Below are 22498 nucleotides of genomic sequence, written 5' to 3' on the forward strand. Positions count from 1 at the left end.
TGAGCTCGATCAAACGACGTTAACCCGTGCCGCTCGTCGCTCAAAGTTTGAAAAAATCCAAATTGAGGTATTTTAAGATTTAGGTATTTTGCATAGTCTGTTAGACTATAAAGAATGTGACAACAACATTGCAGAAATAGCCCTGACCAAATTTTCAAACCATTTGTGGTATTTGAATGCAGAGTTGGTGGGATTCTCGTTTTTTGATCCCACCATTACAGACAATGAAAAGTTGTTAATGGCTAATAAATTGCTCAGTAGCACAGATGAACCATCAGAGCACGCTAGGGTTGTAAATCCAAAAGTTAGGAAAGAAAAATTATAAGAGGTAGGAAGTAACCGACTTTAACGGCCTTCTGACAAAAGATGAAGAACAAAAGCAATATGTCCTGCAAGTTGTAAGCAAATGCCGAGCATTATATTCTGACGTTTCAAAAACTACTTTAACAAAAGCTCTAGAATAGATTAGATAACTATGTAAAATTATCAACTCACGTAGGTTAGCGTGCTCTGATGGTTCATCTGTGCTACTGAGCAATTTATTAGCCATTAACAACTTTTCATTGTCTGTAATGGTGGGATCAAAAAACGATAATCCCACCAACTCTGCATTCAAATACCACAAATGGTTCGAAAATTTGGTCAGGGCTATTTCTGCAATGTTGTTGTCACATTCTTTATAGTCTAACAGACTATGCAAAATACCTAAATCTTAAAATACCTCAATTTGGATTTTTTCAAACTTTGAGTGACGAGCGGCACGGGTTAACGTCGTTTGATCGAGCTCAAATTTTGGCTCTCTCAATATCTGGAAAGGGGAATCGTTTTGTGGGGTCCAGACGGACAAGATTCTGACATTTTTTCCCCCCCGTATGAGATCCGGTCACCCTAATGTACACAGTGACTGCACCAGCAGAATAGTGAGTGCAGCTCTGGAGTATAATACAGGATGTAACTCAGGATCAGTAATGTCATGTATGTACACAGTGACTTCACAAGCAGAATAGTGAGTGCAGCTCTGGAGTATAATACAGGATGTAACTCAGGATCAGCAATGTAATGTATGTACACAGTGACTGCACCAGCAGAATAGTGAGTGCAGCTCTGGAGTATAATACAGGATGTAGCTCAGGATCAGTAATGTAATGTATGTACACAGTGACTTCACCAGCAGAATAGTGAGTGCAGCTCTGGAGTATAATACAGGATGTAACTCAGGATCAGTAATGTAATGTATGTGCACAGTGACTGCACCAGCAGAATATTGAGTGCAGCTCTGGAGTATAATACAGAATATATCATGGATTCTACAGATTCCATCTGTGTGCTGTCCATATTTAATATTGCAAAATTCTATGTACTATATTAGCTCTGCTGTAGTATGTCAGCTCTCTTATACTGTGTACTCTCTGTGTCACAACACAGCTGTCGGGTGACCCGAGACCTCCAGACATACAAAATATTCACTTACATGTTACAGAGGAATACACCTGGGTGTGAAGGTAGGGGAATAAACAAAAGCAGAGAGGGATAACAAAATACCACATATACAAACCAACCAACAGTCACTGATAACGCCTCCAACTCTCCTTCTCATATGAACTCCTCTCCCCCCCTCTAGCCATGTAGCAAATGCTAGCTCTGACAAGGATTAGTAACAGAGGCCAGATTATAATGGGAAAAGGAGTGGCTAACCGAGCTCAGCTGTGAGCACAGGAACTTCCAACATGGCTGTTTAACCCCTGTTCTGTCAGAAGAAATAAATACATTTAAAATGAAGAAGTGCTTCTTCTCAGCGCCGGAGTAGGAGCAATTAGACGCTGTGGTCTTCTGGCTCCACACTGTCGCGATGACCCCGTGAAACTCTGCTTTTCTGCGTCAGCTCTGACCTCATTGCCGAGCAGTGTGTGATTATGGGAGTAGACTGTCTGTCATTACATGTCTGATGGAGGGTAACGCATCCTTTCATTTACAATACTGTAAGTTATGGAGGTGGAGTATCAGGGAGCTCTATGCCCCACCCATAGATCTTAACAGCTCATTTAAATAAAAGAAAAAAGTGGATATTTCTGGAGTAAGACACCGAATCGCAAATATCAAGGTGTCATGTTATTCAGCTTCCTATGACCTGTGGCCCCTATAGACTGCTCAGAAGGGGCGCTCACTGACACATTCCCTGCCCCCGGTTGTTGGCTGCGTTGATTGTGCGGTCTCGCTGTGGTAGACGACTAATGATCTGAGAGAATCTAGGGGAATGTGGACGACCAGCACGTCTCAGGTACAACAATGGCTGCCGAGCCGCTCAGTCCTGGACGTCACGTAGCGAGTCAGGAATGGAGGTGTCCATCGAGGAGGTTATGTGGGATCATGGCTCGCAGAGTCGGCCGACCAACACCAGAGCAATGCCAGAGATTCGCTCAGTGACTCCCGAGAGAAATATCTGATCAAAGCCCAGAATTGCAAAGAAACAAAGAAAAGATAAAAGGAAAACAAGGAAACGTTGTTGTGGATGCAAATATTTATTGAAAATTTCAGAGTTTAGGACGAAGAACTATACAGTTGGTTAGAAAGTGCGATTGGCTTGATTGGCGCTGACTTTACAGCTCATTCTTTAGTTTCTAGGTATTAACGAGAAGGGTCGGAGGCAGCGTCATCGACATTAAGCCGCACACTTCAGGGACTCGCAGGAGCAGGAGGTGTGCGCCTCGACTTGCTCTGTGTAGTCTTCGGGTCTGTCAATCAGCGACTCCTCCTCTGCCAGATCTGGGATGAAAAGAGAAAGTTATAGGCGTGAGTCCACGTAAAAACCATACGGAGCAGGGGCAGAGGGACCATATGGGCCCCCAGGGGTCCGGCGGGTAGGGGGCAGCGACCAGCATGTCTATTAGACTGCATGTGAGTGTCATCTAGAGGCGTAATGGGGGCATGATGTCCAGCTAATGGGGGCCATATACTGCTGCAGTCACCTGCCGCACTTTCCTTCCCATAAACAAAAGTGAATAGGTAAAAAAAGATCTTATCGCACCATGGTCCCAAATCAGGACTAATCTGGCGTCAGACTGAGGCCTTAGTCCCGGACAGCAGTCCCTATACGTTGTGACTTCTGTGCTCCTATTAATTAGTGAGGCCACATTACTCGGGAATGATCACTTACCAGCAGATGTGCAGTGGAAGCCGACAGAGACGGGGGAGGTGGCTGATGGGGTACAACCTTTAGCGCAGCGCAGGACGGGGTGGATAGAGTAACATTTGCTTTCCTCCCTTTCTGGTTTCTCTGTCTTCACCAAAGAGCGATGAAGTTTGCAGACTGTAAAGTAAGGAGATTATTATATACCTCTCTGTGCCCTGGGCGTACGGTAAAGCTTCAGAAATCCTCACTAATATGGAGACATGAGAAACTGGGTCACTGCCTCCTAGAAAGTCAGCACACTCGTCCTCTGCTGCTGTCAGCTCTCCATCACTCTACTGGTCACTCTGCTCTGTCGCTGCACATTACAGGACTACATCAGAGCCGCTATGTATCACCCACCTCCGGTGCAGGCTTCCTCAGCCAGGATCCAAGAATGGCCAAAGCTTTCTTCGTCCTTTGCTACCGATCCGTCAGGCATCTTGAATTCCTGTTCTGTCTCATCATCGTGGTGGCCGCAGATTCCACAGGTCTTGCCTCTCATCCACAGAGCTGTGCGAAGCTACAAAAGAAAAGGCAGATATTACTGGGATATATGGGGTCTGCAAAGCCTCTAGGTAACCAAACCTGCACTACCATCACGTGGTCATTGTAAGGGTTAATGATACAAAATTGTGGCCTCAATCCAATATGACTGAATTCAACGGTCTACTAATCAGATGAGCTCCATGTGATCTAGTCATCCGATGAGCTCCATGTGATCTATTCATCCGATGAGCTCCATGTGATCTATTCATCCAATGAGCTCCATGTGATCTATTCATCCGATGAGCTCCATGTGATCTAGTCATCCGATGAGCTCCATGTGATCTATTCATCCGATGAGCTCCATGTGATCTATTCATCCGATGAGCTCCATGTGATCTATTCATCCGATGAGCTCCATGTGATCTATTCATCTGATGAGCTCCATGTGATCTAGTCATCCGATGAGCTCCATGTGATCTAGTCATCCGATGAGCTCCATGTGATCTAGTCATCCGATGAGCTCCATGTGATCTAGTCATCCGATGAGCTCCATGTGATCTATTCATCCGATGAGCTCCATGTGATCTATTCATCCGATGAGCTCCATGTGATCTATTCATCCGATGAGCTCCATGTGATCTATTCATCCGATGAGCTACATGTGATCTATTCATCCGATGAGCTCCATGTGATCTATTCATCCGATGAGCTCCATGTGATCTATTCATCCGATGAGCTACATGTGATCTATTCATCCGATGAGCTCCATGTGATCTATTCATCCGATGAGCTCCATGTGATCTATTCATCCGATGAGCTACATGTGATCTATTCATCCGATGAGCTCCATGTGATCTATTCATCCGATGAGCTACATGTGATCTATTCATCCGATGAGCTACATGTGATCTATTCATCCGATGAGCTCCATGTGATCTATTCATCCGATGAACTACATGTGATCTATTCATCCGATGAGCTACATGTGATCTATTCATCCGATGAGCTCCATGTGATCTATTCATCCGATGAGCTCCATGTGATCCACTCATTAGATGGGCTCTGTGTGATCCACTCATTGGATGGGCTCCGTATGATCCCATACTGGAACCACCAAACACTTAGATCCCGCATGGTCTTGCCTTACACGGACCGCTGAGGACACCCCAGAAGGCAGAGTCTCTAGATGTTCTAGGTGGAGACGTGCGGCTCCGTTACCTCGCTGGACTTTCCATCATACAGCAGCTCATCGATACCAAACTCTGGTGCAGAAAGCACAATTCTTCCGTCTCTCTCTTCAATTGTCACTGATGGTTCTGGAAGAATAACATGGTATAAGTGTTTGGACTCTGGTGGGGTTCAGTATGGACTGTGGTGCTTAGGGGATGTCATTTGTACACGGTATGGCGGTAATATTTCAGCACTTTCTGGTAATACTATTAACATTCTACATGGCGGTATTATTTCTGCACTATACAATGGTAAAATTAAAATGTTCTCTTTCCTCCTCACTTCATTTCCCTTTTTTCGTTTTCATCGATCTCCCCGTGTGGCTCGTGCGCTCCTTAGTTTGCTCTCGTCTCACTTACCCTGGCTGGGCTGATATGGGAGTCTGTCTCTGGAAATGTCAATGTTGTTCACCTTCACCCTGGGTTCTCCAGATCGGCTGTCCATCATAATTTCACTAGAAAAGAGAAGAACGTGTAAAGGAAAGAGCGGCAGCAGTGGCCATCACCGGCTGCTCCCGGCCACTTCTATCCATATTGCGCTCATCCCTGACGTCCTTCCTCCGGCCTTTGGCTGGGAGTTGTAGTCCAGCTCTGACCGGACATACCTCGTATACCTGATACGCTCCTATCAGATCCGTGTTCTGCCTTTCAATCAACCTTCTCTATAACATGACACGATACAATGTAGCACAATGTAACAATGTAGCACAAGGTCTTCGTGCAGCATTACTCACAACTCTCCCAGCTTAACGTTCAGGTCTTTGTGCTCTGGGTTCTCCTTGGATTTCTTGGCCATGATCAGGAACTTATTTTCTTCGGTGCAGTCCTGAGCGAGGACGTGGTAGCAGTGTCCGGGCATTGTGTAGTTGTAGTTCACGTCGTTGAATGTCGTTATCAAGTTGTTGGACAGTGAGCAGCGTCCTGGAGGAGGAGTTTTTAGAGTTTTACAATATATTTCAAGCTTTAACAATTTAATCTCAAAATAATGTGTAACTGGGACCCTCCGTGATCGACCCGTGGGCCGAAAAGCCCAAAGATCGCAACTATCTCCAACTGAGTCCAATGGGAGCTGATAGGAATCGGCAGAGGAAGGACCAAAGATAGACCGGACCCCCAGAGCACCAACAGGTCCTCCAGTAGACCCACAATGAGAAAAAGGCCCACAAGGTCCAGCAGAAGGCAATGGAGGAGCCTTAGGGTGGTCCCACTGACCCCGAGGGTCTGCGCCTCTGGATAAATTACAAATAACTTCAGGATTTTATTGATGTCCTAGAAGACCCCTGACATAGCCTGTGGCCCCCAGCCTGACGCTGGGAGGATATATGTGCTCAGAATGTAGAAGCCAAAACTAAACTCACCTTTCAGTCTGTCTGCGATCGAGTTGTGAGCATCAGCAAAGACATTCCAGGTCGGGATGGGAATGTCTGCGGGACGTGCGTGCCAGGCGGCAGTGAAGGCAGCGGGCAGATTCAGGGCTTGGTAGTACAGAGTGGCCTGCAATAAGTAAGCACACGCACATTAGCACTTCTCTAAGCACAGCGCCCCCTGGTTAATAGGCTGTGCCTGGTATTACAGCTCAGCCTCACTACATTGCACCATCCTGCTCTAGTCGCATCCTAGGATGGGCGAGAATGATGACAGGCGGCTTGGATGATATGTCAGGAGGTTACCTGCGGTACATGGAAGACGACATTCATGGTCCTGGGGTTGGAGAGGGCCAGGATGAGTTTCGCCTGTCTGGATGGGTTTCTCTGGAGTCTTTCAGCGAATCCTAACATGAGGGCAGCTCCGGGGACATACCAGCTGACCCTGAAAATGGAACCCAAATTCAGGACAATTAAACTTACGTTTTATACAGATTTTATTTTTTGTTGTTTTTTGTATTCACAATTGTTATAAATTATTACAGATTTTACCACATTCAGATTATATTTATGGTAATTTGTATTAAAATAACAATCAATTTTGTAAAGAAAATCTGCATCTCTGGTCCTTTGTCATCTACCAAGGAAGACTTTGGGGTGGGGCTTGTAGAAATGGGTGGGGTTTACCTAAAGAGGTGGGGCTTGATTAAAGGGTGTGGCTTAGTGAATTGAGCATGGCTTAGTGAAGTGGGTGTGGCTTGGTGAGGTGGGAGTGGCTTAGCACGCTTGGTCTGCACTCTGCACAGTCCCCAGCACCTTCAGTGGCACCATGTACCTGACCCGGTGGTGCATGCGCTGGAGGGCTCGAGGTGCCATAAATGTTTCTTCTGCACCTTTAGGAACGCTCATTGGGAAGAGCTAAAAGAAGCATTATTAATTCACTTACACTTGTCCAACGGATTTCAGCTTGGATGGGATTCTTGGCCAGCTAAACTTCAGTCTGAGTGCTGGTTGACTGCCCCAACGCCCGGTCTCGGCCCATGCAGCGATCTTGTACTGTTGACAGTTCTGACCCCATTTCAGTTCGGCCTGGGACACAACAACGGCGTTAGATAATATGTAGAATACTGTGAGATCTATGGGAATACGATAAGATGCTTCTTACTTGGGCTTCGTGTTGGCTCTCCACCTGAGCGTTGATGCACGCTCTCCAGCGGCTCTCTCCAGTAATGTCCACCACATAGGCCTGAATCTTAGGCCTGGGTGAGTGATAGTCTTCATAGACAATCAGCTGGTAGCCCTGCTTCTTATGGTCGGCACGGACGGCCTGCAGCGTGGCCACCAGGCTGGGAGATTTGTGTTCACCAAGGAATCTGCCCTGAAATGAGATTAGATGTCGGTTTTACTCTACCCGAAATTATTCCTCAAACTTCCATCATTTTGTAAGAAACCACCATGGCCAAACATGATGGAGATCGGAGATTGGAGTCATCCAATGTGTCAGAAGCCTAAGAAGTCCTGGGGAAGTTGTACCAGGTTTATAAAAGGGATTCCTTGTAACAAAATAACACTTTAGGCTAAAAAACTTTAGTGTTTTACATACTTTTTCTATTCCTATCTGGGGCTAGGGTTAAGGTTTGCTCAAGGGTTAAGTTAGGACTCTGGTTATGAGTGGTGCTAGGGGTAGGGATAGGGTTACGAGTGGTGCTAGGGGTAGGATAGGGTCATGAGTGGTGCTAGGGGTAGGGATAGGGTTATGAGTGGTGCTAGGGGTAGGGATAGGGTTATGAGTGGTGCTAGGGGTAGGGATACGGTTATGAGTGGTGCTAGGGGTAAGGATAGGGTCATGAGTGGTGCTAGGGGTAGGGATAGGGTTATGAGTGGTGCTAGGGGTAGGGATAGGGTTATGATTGGTGCTAGGGGTAGGGATAGGGTTATGAGTGGTGCTAGGGGTAGGATAGGGTTATGAGTGGTGCTAGGGGTAGGATAGGGTTATGAGTGGTGCTAGGGGTAGGGATAGGGTTATGAGTGGTGCTAGGGGTAGGATAGGGTTATGAGTGGTGCTAGGGGTAGGGATAGGGTTATGAGTGGTGCTAGGGGTAGGATAGGGTTATGAGTGGTGCTAGGGGTAGGATAGGGTTATGAGTGGTGCTAGGGGTAGGATAGGGTTATGAGTGGTGCTAGGGGTAGGATAGGGTTATGAGTGGTGCTAGGGGTAGGGTAGGGTTATGAGTGGTGCTAGGGGTAGGATAGGGTTATGAGTGGTGCTAGGGGTAGGCATAGGGTTATGAGTTGTGGTAGGGATAGGGTTATGAGTGGTGCTATGGGTAGGATAAGGTTATAAGTAGGGGTAGGGAAAGGGATAGGGTTATGAGTGGTGCTAGGGGTAGGATAGGGTTATGAGTGGTGCTAGGGGTAGGGATAGGGTTATGAGTTGTGCTAGGGGTAGGATAAGGTTATAAGTGGTGCTAGGGGTAGGGGAAGGGATAGGGTTATGAGTGGTGCTAGGGGTAGGATAGGGTTATGAGTTGTGCTAGGGGTAGGCATAGGGTTATGAGTTGTGCTAGGGGTAGGATAGGGTTATGAGTGGTGCTAGGGGTAGGGATAGGGTTATGAGTGGTGCTAGGGGTAGGCATAAGATTATGAGTTGTGCTAGGGGTAGGCATAGGGTTATGAGTGGTGCTAGGGGTAGGGATAGGGTTATGAGTGGTGCTAGGGGTAGGGATAGGGTTATGAGTGGTGCTAGGGGTAGGGATAGGGTTATGAGTGGTGCTAGGGGTAGGGATAGGGTTATAAGTGGTGCTAGGGGTAGGGATAGGGTTATAAGTGGTGGTAGGGATAGGGATAGGGTTATGAGTGGTGCTAGGGGTAGGGATAGGGTTATGAGTGGTGCTAGGGGTAGGGATAGGGTTATGAGTGGTGCTAGGGGTAGGGATAGGGTTATGAGTGGTGCTAGGGGTAGGGATAGGGTTATGAGTGGTGCTAGGGGTAGGGATAGGGTTATAAGTGGTGCTAGGGGTAGGGATAGGGATAGAAGCAAGAAGAAAATGTAACAAGAAAGATACCAATGTAGAACTTTTTAGTTTTAAAGTTTTATGTTTGATTTCAGCAAAAAAACCAACAGAAAATAACAAGATTCTGAAAGGGCAAAGTATGATCACTGCACCACTACTCCCATCGAACTTACTCTTGCTTGGGGTCTTCCTGCGTATTCGCTGCTGCTACTGCTGCTAGAACTAGAGCTGGATCCGGACTGTGAGGCTCGGATACGGCCGGACATGGTCCTGACGCGCTGAGATAAAGGAGAATGATACGCAATCACATTGGTGACATTTGCTCCAGGACGGAGGCTTGCAATGAATACGGGGCCCCCTAGTTACACTGTGACAATATATAGACATGTGGATGAATTGCGGCATCCTGGCCTGGAATATTCTACAAATGTACAAACACAATGCAAAAAAAAAATACGACTATAGTATTTACTTATTGAAAATCATGCGTAACATGATGCAATAGTCCCGTACCTCTTCATTTGGTCTCTTAAATCGTAGTTCAAAGATTTCCCGATCATCCTGGAAAATCAACCAAGCACAGTGTAAATGAGCTGGAGGGGTCAAACAGCTTTGGGGCTTTTTTTTCATTTAAAAGTAATGAATAGGATCAATAAATTGGATCTCATTCTGTTCCAGAAGCAGCACCTCCGCTGTCCGTGGCTGGTATTGCAGTTTAGTCATATTCATTTCATAGTAGATGACCTGCAATACCAGACTCGGTCTATGGCCAGGTGGGGCGCTGTTTCTGGAGAAGAGATCCTTTTTTTTAATCCTGGACAATTCATTGAACCATTTTGTTATTTAGTTGGACATCACGGGGATGGTACCTCATTTGCGTAGTGACGGGATTTTTGCTGTCTGTGTTGGTCTTGCTGATGGGCCGGTTGCTGGTGTTTTCTATCCTTTTGTTGTTGGCTTGAGCTGCTGCTGGAGCTGTCACTGTTGCTGCTGCTGGAGCTGTCGCTCTTGCTGCTGCTGCTCTGGCGGTGATTATGGCCGTCTTTTCTGTTGCTGCTATGACTGCTGCTGCTGTCGCTGCTGCTATCGCTGTCGCTGCTGCTACTGCTGTGCTTGGTGTTGTGCTTATGGCCATTCTGTGGCTCATCTTCCCATGAGCGATGTCCATGTCCATGTGGCTTGTGTTGGTTGCTGGTTGAATGCCCGTGCTTCTGCGTTGCCTCATCGTCTTCTTCACGTACGTGTTTCCTGGCTTTGCGTGCACGCAAGGTCTGGTTTGCAGCCTGCAACGTCAAGTCATAAAAGGTCAGAAAATCTAATGCCACTTCCATGGAGAAGGAAAGAGACGTCCACGCTTCCCAATCCAAGTCACTCACCAAAGTCTCATCAATGCCAAGGATGGTCCTCAGCCTCTTATGGACTTCAGATTCCTCAAGATGTTCACCTTTCTCTTCCAGGTCAGCCAGAGCGATTATTTTGGAGGCAGCCTTAGGTCCGGTAGTAATTTCCAGCAGAAGCTTTTCGATAGCTAAGTCCTTTTGAGCTGTAAGAGGAGAACGGGTGGAGGTTACTCCACCTGGAAGCTACAGATCAGAGAGCAGAAAAGTTAGAAAAACACTTGGGGGCAAGATGGGAATCGTACCTGGTTTCACCGAGAGTTTAGCTTCATGGTCTCCCACGATTTGGTAAAACCTGGTATGTTTGCGTCCTGCGGCGCTACGAGCCTTGTGCTGGGCACAGATATGGATGTTGATTTTAGGAACTTTAATGCAGAGGTGGAACATGCTAGCTGGCGTGTACTGGTGCTGTCCGGTCTCTCCGGGGTAAGCGTACTTCTTGGCAGTGATTTCTGAAGATCCCTCCTGAAAAGACACAAAACACATATTTGTAGAGAATATCTTTAATTACTATTTTTGGATGTTTGGTTTCATATAAATAACCCAAAAAGTAATTTTTTCCTTGAACATTTGGCCAAATTATTTTTTTCTTCTGCAGCAACGGTTCCTCGTCCTTCTCAATTTCTGGCCCATAGGTTAAGTCATCATTTCCTGTCTACATGGCGCGCTTGCACATTTACCATCATGCTGGCGCCTTCCGCTGAAGTCTTTTCAGACTTTTCGAAATGTTTCTGCAGAATGTTGGGTTCGGCTCCTTTAGGGACAATCGGTGTCTTCTTTGCTGCTTCCAACTCTCCCACATTTCTGGACACAGCAAACACCTGAGTCCTGGGGATGGAATGAAGAAACTATTACTTTATGTCTGTTTCTCTTACTTGTATACTAGATGTCTTTAGTACCAGTTATGCATCAATGGTTGTCCAGTGTAGAAAACTCAAAATATGCTTCATGGAAGTGAATCCTGAGAGAAATGAGAGGATTACCGCTCCGGGTCCCCATCGTAGGAGGGTCCTGAATCTCACATTGCTGTGAATGGACACCCTGCTCCTTGTGTGAGCGCCGTGGGTACATGGATCCCTTACTTATGGTGCTTGCTGTGGGATACTTTGTAATCTGTATATCATGGACTTCTAACAAATATGGATTAGTAAAAACAAAATGTTTAGGGAGTTTAAGGGATGACTAAGAGGTTTTCCACATTCAAGACCCTCAATTTGTAGCCAAAACTGAGAGCATCTTTGCCCTGGAGGACCTGGCACATCCGGGCATTTTTTGGACTGTCGTTTTTAGTGAGTACTCTGTAGTACCTCATTTCCCCTGCGGAGGAGCTGTGGAGAAGTTACACACTTGCTGGTGGATTTGCCTGCAGAATGCAGCTGATCTCTGCACGTGTCTTGGTTGGAGGACACCAGATTGAACATCTCCTACACTAATTCATTTGATTAATTTCCTGCCACCTTCTTGGTTACATTGTACTCAGTTAGGTCACCGTCAGTCGCTGTCCTCAGCAATGAGAACCTTTATTATGTCCATAACGCACCCTCTGGACATTACCTTACAGTCACCAGGTCATTTTCTTGCTGGATTGGTTGAGTTTCGATCTTGATGTTCTGATCTTTAGGATTGAACCTTATGGAGCTCTTCAGTGGAGTGACGGCCTGGATCTTTGCCTGGAATTCAATTCCGGATTGTACGAGCGGTGTGTTCACTCCCATGCTTGCCACTGTGAGCACTGAAATACTGGAAATACCACAAACGAGGATCAGTTGTGTTGAGATACAACGTGCAATTTAAAAAAATATTAAATATGGATACTAATGTGTATAGTTCTAGAAAGTTCCGTCAAACCTGTAAAACCTAAGAAAAATGTAATTATAATATCTGTGCATACTAACCTGGGGGTTACATCAGCCCGGAGTTGGATATTGGATTGCAAAAGTTGAGCCACGCTCAGGTCACTGGATGGGGATGGATTTGCTTTCATGTCAACTGAAACATATAATGCAATATTGTTTCAGGATCCAATGAAGTTGTATGGCAAAACTACTGATGGCCATAGGAGAAATATAGAACACCAAATAAACCCTATGACAGAATCCACCATTGTGCAGCCTGGGAATTCCCAGACGGGGGGGCACCTTGGAGTTCAGGAGTTTATTGGAAACCGGTCAGAAGTTCCCCAGAAGAAAACAAGACCAAGAGCTGCCGACTTACACAAGGAATACACTTTGGCTTGTCTAGAAAACTTTTGAGAATATCATAGATGGTTAGGAACATGAATATTTGTGTTCTTGACCATATCATGCCTAATCATCCATATGATGCTCAAGTGACCAAAACTAGACTTTACCCAAGATTCCAGAAAATCTAATTTTACATGAAGCAAAACAAGGAAAAAGAAGACGAAGACAACGACCAGCACCGAGATAAAAAATATTTAACTGTACAAGTGAAAACTCAAAGAAACTCTGGAGAAACACTATTCATTGAGTCACCAGTTGTCCAACCAGACTTAATGGCCCTTAGTAGCTGGATCTGAGGACTGATTATTCGTAAAAATGTCAATTCTCTTACGGTTAACAGCAGCGTTGCCGACAGCAGCAGAGTATACACTCAGCTCCAGAGGAAGACCCATGGAAGTAGGTACGATGTGTCTAACTTCAGCCAGCAGAATGGGCTGGGCCCATTGTGCTACAAGTCCATCGAGAAGCTTCTGGATCATTCTCTTAATCACGGGATGACGGGAAGTGGGCTCTGTCAGTATCTAGAAACATTGAGGATAAATAATAAAAATCACTCCTGAAATATGGCGAATGTTTTATGAATCTTTTGTAAGATCAGAAACAATCGTACTCTGAAAACGCTTTGGATAGTTTCCTTGGTGGCATCATTGTAGAAGACTTCTTGCCCGAAAACCTTAACATTAGCTGAAACCAGAGGCACCTCGGATGGGAGACTTCTAAATCCGGTCAACTTAAAAACAAAAACAAGCAAAGCGTTAGGAAGTCCTTCATCTGTTGCATGTGACCAATTCTAAGCTGCAACACTCACACTTTTGATGATCTTAATTATGTTCTTCTGCATGGAGTACTGATCGAATGCGATGTTCTGCTTCCTAAGGACTTCCTGGAGGCCTTCAGCCCGTACAGCGATCTGGAACGAGGAGCAGATTACAAGTAACGGTCATTAGACTTTAATAGACATATATTTAATATTGGGGAACAGGTGTTGATTCTTTTTTAGGTACCTCAACAATATCTGTAGTTGCACCGGACACGTATCCGCGGAGTTTGAATAGGACGAAAGCTGGCATTGTGGTGGTAGGACTGTTCATAATGAGGACTTTGGCAGTAGCTCCAGACATCAGAGGGTCTAAAAAAGATAAAATAAATCATTGTCTCAATATATTGACTGCTATATTTGACCATACAAATGGAAGATAGTGAACTTGAGAAATACGTTGTGTCAAAACAGTGAAACCCCGACACCCCAAAGTTGGATTACAATAGTCTTTAGGTGTGAAGTAGGATGCTCTTACGGGGACATAACTATAGGGTCACAGATAGCGCTGAAAGGTTGGGAGGACCCAAGCCACATAAGAAGACACCAATATTATAACTGGCACGTCTCAGGTTTGGGGCACATGAAACACTTTGCATTAGGGCCCCAGGGCTTTACTTTCTACACCATTATACATTTTCTTGGCTTAGTTTTAGTTACTTACAATCGAAAGTGTCGAAGTTGATGACTTTGCTGTAGCGCATGCTCAGTTTGTCAAGCACAGGGCTTAGGATCTTGATGGCGACGTTGCAAGCACCATTCCTATAAGTCAGTTGATGAAGATGTTAGCACCACTCTAGATGGACGCACCGGCTCTGTGTTGGGTCACAGTAAGACGTTCGCACTTACAGCTCATGGAATTCTGGCACTGCGGCTTTGGTCAAGGACTTCATGTAAGAGTAGGCAAAACTGGCCAACTGCAGGTTGACTTTAGCCTCTTTCTGTATGATCAGAGCCATGGTGGTCACAGTGGCTGCAGGTGGTCTAGTTTCCATGAGAACTGCAAAAGCCATCATGCGGACCTCAGTGTGAACGCGACGATTCATCAGAATGCTGAGCAGAATTTCCTGAACCTAGGTAGAAAGGATGTGGTCATGTGGGGTTGTCCTGTATGATAGAGCCTATTTATCAGATGGACCCTAGCTAAAGGCACTTACTCTCTTGGGGTCATCCTTGGCTATGTTCCTGAGGGACATCACAGCATCAACCTGAACTTTAATGGGCAGCTGGAAGGCACTAGAGGAAAATCCTGGCAGGAATTTCAGGATGCGCTTGATGCACGCAACTTGTCCAGTGTTACCCAAAGCCTTCAGAGCAAGGATGATCTCTTCGGGGCGAGCCTTGTTGGCAGCTTCAGCAGCAAAATCGTGAAGGGGCTGAAATGTATTTGATCTTTTGTAAGAAAGCAACAAATCTGACGTCTTTAATCTTCAAATGTGAACTAGATTTAATAGCAATTGCTCATTGGTTGGGTTGGTTTGGGGTTTACAGATCATTTGCTCATATATTACATCGAGCTCTCAATTTTAAGAGAGATTTGTAACATATTTCTCTGACAGTCGACCTAATAACTTGATGATTGACTCACCTGTAGAGCCGACTCTGGGCAGGCTTCGATGTTGGCACAGTACTTGTAGACCAGTGTACCATAGGACAACATGGCTGCCTTGAGCAACGTTGGGGAATCCTGGACTCGGGAATCCTGTACCAGATCCTAAACAAACAAATATACAATATAAGAGATTGAGAACTTTAAAAATCCAATTTTATAAGTGGGCATTTCAATAACCCTTATCTTGGGCCTGAGCCGCAATACCAGACACAACAGACGAGACATGTTTTTGGAAGGACGTACTCTGTTTCTGGATTGGATAACATCCAAGTAATGACATTTTTGTAAATAATAGTAATGCTGATGTATTATAAAGAAATCTGTCCATAGAAAAGGAGGACAAAAGACTCACAGCTGCAATCTGGAGAGCGCTCTGGCTGGCCCGTGTGTGATGCATGGAAAGAGTGATAGACATGGCGGCCTCCTGGATGCTCTGGTTTGGAATATTGCGCTTCACTACCTTCAGAGACTCGGTGGAACCGATGAGAGGGATTGCTTTAGTCAGCCATTGCCTGAAAACACAAGCGGGAAATGGAGCTAAAGATAGTAAGCAGAACAAATGTGCCCCAAAGGGCTTATTCATAGACCGTTAGATAGTCACAGGCCCCCAGTCCTCACCTGTATAGAGGTCGGTCAGAATACTGCTTGAAGATGGCCTGGATGTTATCTGGGTCGGTGTCTCGCAGGAGCTGGATCAACTGTAGGAATTTAGCAGGGGCCTCTGCCTGTACCTCCTGTTGGTTATTCTGTACCAGGCGTTGAAGAGTGTCTGAGATCTGCAGGAAGGATGTCAAATATTGCTGTACTTAATTCAGATACATGTAGTCAGCTATATGTTCAAGATGTCCCATTGTACAAGATCTGGTGGTGATGTCTGGGAATAGCTCTGTGATACCCATGGCTCTAACTTCTTCTTTTTTTTTTTTTTTTTTTTTTTAACTCTTTTTATTGAAAGATTCCACAAAGTAATCCAACAAGCAAACAATAATGCAGTATAGAATTCGGATCAGCATTAAAATTACCATCCAAAGTAGATATGGAAGCATGCTTTCAATAATAGTATAAACAAACAATACAAATAAAGTATAACATTTCTGCAAAAAGCATTGCACTGGCTCTAACTTCTGAGTTCACCCATGGCTCAAAGTTCTCAGCTGATCCACGGCTCTAACTTCTAAGTTTACTCATGGCTTGAAGTTCTCAGCTCTTCCACTGCTCTAAGTTCTCAGCTCATCCATGGCACTAAGTTATCATCTCACCCATGGCTCTATGTTCCCAGCTCATCCATGGCTCGAAGTTCTTGATTCACCCATGGCTATAAGTTCTCAGCTCACCCATGGCTACAAGTTCTCAGCTCACCCATGGCTACAAGTTCTCAGCTCACCCATGGCTATAAGTTCTCAGCTCACCCATGGCTACAAGTTCTCAGCTCACCCATGGCTACAAGTTCTCAGCTCACCCATGGCTATAAGTTTTTAGTTCAGCCATGACTGAGGTCTTGCTTCCGCAATGACTCTAGTGCTACCCCTGACTCAATGTTCTAGCCTCAACCCTAATGCTATATTTAACTAGTAAATCTTGGTTCCCAGCCTTACCAGTCTGCATCTTACCTGAGACTCTATGTTCTTGCCCTTCAACAAGTGAAGTGGCATTTGGAAAACTTCAGAGCCGAAATGGTAGATCAACCCTCCGCGGTTTTCTAGTTGCACACGTGGCTCGCTCACCCGGCTGGATTTGATTTCTTTCAAGATGAGCAATTGTCTGGAAACCAAAAAAAAAGACATATATTTATTTATTCTGCATAAAGTAGATTTTGGGGTTAGACAAATGGCGGATTACGTAGGTTATTAGCCAAGGGGTATGGATGAGTACAACATCTCTCCCTGCTGAGGGTCTTGGACATATCCCTTGATGTTTTTTGCAGTTAAGTTATTTGAATATGTCGCCTTGTGTGATGGTATTGCTGGTCCACGTTATTACCACAAGATAATATAAGGGGCTTGTCATAGACTCTACCTGACTTCTGTAGCAACAGATCCGTAAAGTTCATAGAATGGAGAGTACTGGTAGACTTCCTTGGCCTTAGCTTCCTCTATGACGGCTCCTTGTGCCTTGTTCCTAATTCTGTAGGTGGAGGTCAGCATGCCACGCAAGTTCTTGGATTTCTGAAGAGAAAATAGGAATTAATAAACACCTAGAATATCCAATCACATTAACGTCCACATGAGCCGACACTTACCTGTTGGCACGCTCGGCACGGCTCCAGGAAGGTCATTCCGATTCTCTTCACAGCACGATTCTCACACTTTTCAAGGTCCCGGGATTTGATGACAATGATGGAATTGGACTTCTTGTCATCGTCTTGGATCAGATATCTTGTCGGACACTTTCCAGAGATACAATCCTGTGCGTAAAAAAATGCGTCACAAATTCTATGGAGGATACATAGGTTACAATTATGGAGCCCAATGGTCATGGTGCTTAGAGTTGGCTTTATGGCTGATGCTGGATGTTCTTCATCTGTGCCCGCACCATGATGTTATGCTGTTTGTCACTAAATTACAGATAGTCTCGATGTCTGATCAAGCAGCCCTGACCCCCTACCTGACCCTCTACCTGACCACCTTGTAGCAGAGGTGGCCATGCATGTGTTCTTCCCCCCCCCCGCTCAAGTATTTGGATGTTAGAGAGACAGACAAGCCATTGCCTTCTTAGAGAGGTGTGAATGGTTGTCCGCCTCTTTTTTTTGCCTTGAGTTGTAGGACTCCAAGGTAGTGGCGGTCCCTGGTCATACACCTTCCCTATAATCTGCCCCATGTTGACTTGCGTCACCCAAGGGTATGGTTTTCAGATAATAGCCGCCATGTTACTTGGTAAATGAGGGGACATTTATTTTATGGTCTGAAGGTGCCGTACTCCTGAGACAGCTGTGACCAAGCACTATTCAGCCAGAATTATCTCCCCCAACACCTCCATGCACGGGAACAATTGGTTTGGATGAGTGTCCATGGGGAGAGGGGAGAAAGACACTGACTCCTCTTGCAATTTGGCAATTATAATGCCAAGATGAAAGGCCGAACGTTAGAGAAGGGGAAGGTTTCTGTCTATTTCCAGAGGCGACGACTGAATTCTGCTGCCAGTTACGTCATATAAATGAAGAAAAAGTCTTTGAAAATCTCATTGCTGGTGAAAAAAAAAACGCCAAAGAAACAATTTAGAAGTTGCTGAAATGTTTCTAGATAGGAGAAGAGGCGTAAAGAAGGCACCGTACAAACCTCGTCCAATTGGTAAACGTTCTGGGCCTTTCTGACGTGGACTTGCAGCAGATTGACGAGTCCTCTGATGATGTTGACCGCTGTGATTGAGGTGCCCTCGGCGGCAAACACATCACCAACCCGCCCATCGTGGTACTCAAACTTAAAGGGATGTTTGAACTGTTCTGCGATGGCTTGGCTCAGTCTAGTGGAACGAGTGAAGGGATCTCTTGGCCATACACCGTGATATTCCTTGATGTCAAGTTTTTGGACCTGTGAAGAAATACAGGAGTTCATTCACAAGGATTTTCAACTATTAATCTGCTTTTTATCCTCCCTCCTTGTACAAGAAACATCAATAGATTGTGTATAAGAAGCCAAGGAGCATATTTCTTGTAATGACTGGCCTGCGATGAAGTCTGTGTGATGGGGACACTGCCCTGGTTTACTATGAACTGGGTCTATGCATCAGGGAATGAGGATGGCTGACATGTCTGTAGTGTATAACGCCATGTATCAGAAATATAGAAGTGATCTGTGGTCACAGCTGACATTTAAAATGTATTCTATGTGGCGGTATTCGTACACATGTCGGCCGTAGTCTTTAGTTATGACTGGATGTCTTTTAAAAGTAAGATACTGTATTAAAAGGAGAACCTGTCATGTGCCATAAATATGTTATTTTTTACCTGGTCTAAATGCTGCTCTTCTCCTGAATCCAAGGATGTTTTTCTTTTATTCCTGTGCCTCTCAGTTCCTGACATATGGCCTCCTCTTCATTGTATGTAAATCTAGTTTCTTCAGTTCACTGGGCGTAGTCCTGAATAAGACCCACCCAGGAGGGGTCATGGCCACGCCCACTCAGCTGCACTGACTAGATTTACATGCTGGAAAGAGGAGGCCATATCTCAGGAATGGAGAGGCGTAGGAAAGAAAAAAGAACACCGCTGGATTCAGGAGAACAGCGGCATTCACCCCAGGTACAAGGAATACACCTGTGGATGTAAGTGACAGGTTACTATGGAGCTAAAAATAATCAAAAAGAGGCAAAATGTAGGCTTGGCACACAGTCTCGATTACTATGACCACAGCTAAGGTCCATTTCTCCATCATTACCCTCAGGATGAACGTTCTCTGGGCAAAACCACTGATTTCAGCATCGAAGTTCAACTTGAGTCCAGCCTTTGACAGGCCGTTATCCGGCAGGCCGCTCACGATTATTCCTTCATAGTTGTACAAGTAGGTCTTGGTTGGGTTTAAAAGTTGTTCTAAAAATACAGGACAGGAAAAAAAAAGACACAAAGCCGTGAGTTCATTACAATTATTGGTGAGCAGCCATATTGAAGGGGAACAGCTAGTTTAGAAAAACTATTTGTAACATGCTCTATAAGAACAGATAAAGGGGTTTTCTCAATCCTTTAAATTGGTTAAAGTGCTTGTAAATAGAAGGAACCTGCAATGTAGCTCTTATTAGAAATCCTCGCCATTCGTAAGAACTGATGGATTTGTAATTCTATCATTTACGGCTCGTTGCTTAGTTTCCAGCCACCTCTGCAGTCAGATCTGACGCTGGCCGGAGCCCTGGATTTCGGCAGCTTCTGTGCCCCTGTGCTCGTCTGATGCTGCAGAGGCAAACTTGCTCCTGTTTGTAGCATGGGAGCGCGCAGTTTGGGCCAGACCGCAGGTGAAATCTGGCAATCGTCAGGAGCGCACCGCTCCCATCAATCAGGAAGCCGGGAGGCAGAGGAGCGGTGCGCTCCTGAAGAAAGAAGATGAGACAACACCTTTACTAGAGTGGAACCCCTCCTCTGTGATCGGTCTTAGAGTTCCCTTATCTATGGAGACCTTGTTATATTCATATATTACAGGGGCATTGTACAAGGGTTATGAGGGACTTAAATATGGTCCTCATCTATGACACCCAATCACCAATCAGCTGTCCTTACCTCCCGCTGGATGTGCACTGTGTAGTGGCCGTTCTCGGTACTGCAGCTCAGATCACACTCATTTCAATAGGAGTTGAGCTGCAGTACTGGGGGCAGCCACTGTAGGGAGCTGCGCTGTTCTGTCTCTGTACACTATGTCGCTGCCCTCATTAGTCGGGGTGCCGGATGTCGGACCACCTCTGATCTCATATTGATGACCTATTTTCAGAATAAGCCATCAATATCTACATTGTTATAGTTAATGTAATACTTCATGTCCCCTGTGGGGGCGCTGCAGCGACTCGGCCCAGGTGCTGCTGAGTTCTCTCATAGATCAGAGCTGATCTCCGATGGTCCCGGCAGGAGGCTACATAATGGCGCCAGTGTGGAGACTCTCTCTGCAGTCACCGGACGGTACTCTCACTGATGGATGGAGGACACTCACCGTTGTGTGATTTTTCACTACCTGTAGAATGGAGAAACAAATGAAGGAAAGTGTGTTAATGACAAATAATAACAGGATTATCTCTCTCTGAGTTTGTGTCGATGGAATATAATTGTTACATTTATAGCAAATTTATGTTTTATAAAATAAAAATGTTATATCTAAAAAAAAAAGCAGAAATGTATCCGAGGACTGTGACCCCGGAGGGCACTCACCCGCCAGTGCGAGCAGTAGTGCTAGGATGATTCCCCTCATGACGATGGTGAATACCAAACCTCTGGCAGCCCGGGGTATTTATACCCGAATATCGCCGATCACGTGATGTTGGCAGCGATCGCCGCCGGTAAATGATCAACTTTCCCCCGATGATTCCAAGATTGTTTACTGCAATAATTTGGAATGATATAATAAAAACTGCAGGAAGCAAAGTCCTGGCAGGAGACGGACCCCCGTCCCCGGCTCCATGCGGGGTCTATAGGAAGATTAATTCTTTTTTTGTACATTTTTAGTTGTTTTTTTTGCATTTTGATGGAAAGCTAAAATGGCTGGTTAATGATTGCATCACGCGTGGTCAGGATGACTTTGTTTGCTCTTGGTCATCGTGACTGAATTCATCAGATTTCACCTCGCTGATAAGAACCTGAAAACTATTTTTCCAGAATAGATAAAAAGTTACAATCAGTTCTTTTGCTTTTTTTTTAAGTTTTTAAAGCAGCCATATTGTATCATGGTCTCAATGAGAAAACAATGTATCTATCCGGCTGTACGCCAATACCTGGCGAATAATAATCACCGCTCAGCCTGAGCCCGCACCTCGGCCGGCACCAGGGAGGTCTAAAGCAAAAGATGGAACGGCCGTAGAGTCACACGTCGTAGTCACTGAGTTCGTTTTTCCTCCCTCCAGCTCCATTGCCCCTCATGTATAACCTCTGCACCCCCCACCACTACCATGTGACCAAGTGGCCGCTGGTGCGGAGCTCCTGATACCAGCGCGGTCCTGTAATAGGAGCCACCGGGGTAACGCGTCCGTCCATGACATTTCTCCTCCTGGATCTCCCCCATCACCTGTGAGTGATATTACTGAGAAGTAGGAAGAACCGCAGCAACTCAGCCACAAAGTGGAGACCCCATGACGTCACAGAGCGGGGGGCCTAGGGCTGAGAAGCAGAAATATCACCCCGCTCTGATGACACCATAACTGCAGAATCCAGACCTCCTCTGTTACAAACACTGCGCCCCCGCCGGGAGCTTCATGGCCGAGCAGCTGCATGCAGCCGTACATCACCAAGCACAATGCCGAGTGTTGTATGGAGTGATGTAAAGCTGCCACCAATCAACTATGTCGTTGTGGTAGGTCAGACGCCCGACCGCTGCTCCATGTATTCTCTATAGGGATGTAGAAACAGCTGAGGGCAGCGATCGACTGCCTTATAGGGTATGGATGGCGCACAGATCACACATGTACCCTGCTCCCTTCACACTGTGCACTGCATCCTTCACACTGCTCACTGCACATTGCACCCTGCTCCCTGCTCACTGCACA

General features: G+C 45.6%; 1 protein-coding gene across 2 annotated transcripts; it reads right to left on the reverse strand.

The window, feature by feature from the left end:
* Positions 1 to 2500: 2500 nt before the first annotated feature.
* Positions 2501 to 21305, reverse strand: LOC141048845 (vitellogenin-A2-like). Of its 2 annotated transcripts, none has more exons than XM_073544917.1 (35): positions 21171 to 21305; positions 20956 to 20976; positions 19702 to 19853; positions 18607 to 18858; positions 17571 to 17735; positions 17348 to 17496; positions 16942 to 17092; positions 15950 to 16107; positions 15684 to 15843; positions 15308 to 15433; positions 14877 to 15095; positions 14569 to 14792; positions 14384 to 14481; positions 13907 to 14031; positions 13711 to 13812; positions 13513 to 13632; positions 13234 to 13423; positions 12555 to 12648; positions 12214 to 12399; positions 11340 to 11487; positions 10905 to 11124; positions 10639 to 10805; positions 10132 to 10545; positions 9776 to 9823; positions 9436 to 9540; positions 7414 to 7626; positions 7195 to 7337; positions 6555 to 6693; positions 6243 to 6378; positions 5619 to 5805; positions 5245 to 5339; positions 4874 to 4971; positions 3530 to 3689; positions 3155 to 3307; positions 2501 to 2763 (listed from the first exon to the last, which is right to left on the reverse strand). In XM_073544917.1, exons 1-35 carry the CDS (start codon positions 21208 to 21210, stop codon positions 2660 to 2662), a joined length of 5262 nt encoding a protein of 1753 aa, XP_073401018.1. In that variant the 5' UTR covers positions 21211 to 21305; the 3' UTR covers positions 2501 to 2659. The 2 variants fall into 2 exon arrangements, with proteins under 2 accessions (XP_073401018.1, XP_073401017.1); XM_073544916.1 differs by having other exon boundaries at positions 10639 to 10838.
* Positions 21306 to 22498: the final 1193 nt, after the last annotated feature.

Source organism: Dendrobates tinctorius, unplaced genomic scaffold (assembly GCF_039654945.1).
Source record: "Dendrobates tinctorius isolate UK_male_01 unplaced genomic scaffold, ASM3965494v1 ptg000138l, whole genome shotgun sequence".
NCBI classification, from domain to species: Eukaryota; Metazoa; Chordata; class Amphibia; order Anura; family Dendrobatidae; genus Dendrobates; species Dendrobates tinctorius.

Coding starts and splice junctions, on each gene's coding strand:
- LOC141048845 (XM_073544916.1), bottom strand. CDS start 21,210: ATGAGGGGAATCATCCTAGCACTACTGCTCGCACTGGCGG. Junction 16,108..16,941: donor GCAAGAACATAGAGTCTCAG/GTAAGATGCAGA, acceptor TCCTTCCTGCAG/ATCTCAGACACTCTTCAACG. Junction 7,627..9,435: donor CAGGAAGACCCCAAGCAAGA/GTAAGTTCGATG, acceptor ATCTCATTTCAG/GGCAGATTCCTTGGTGAACA.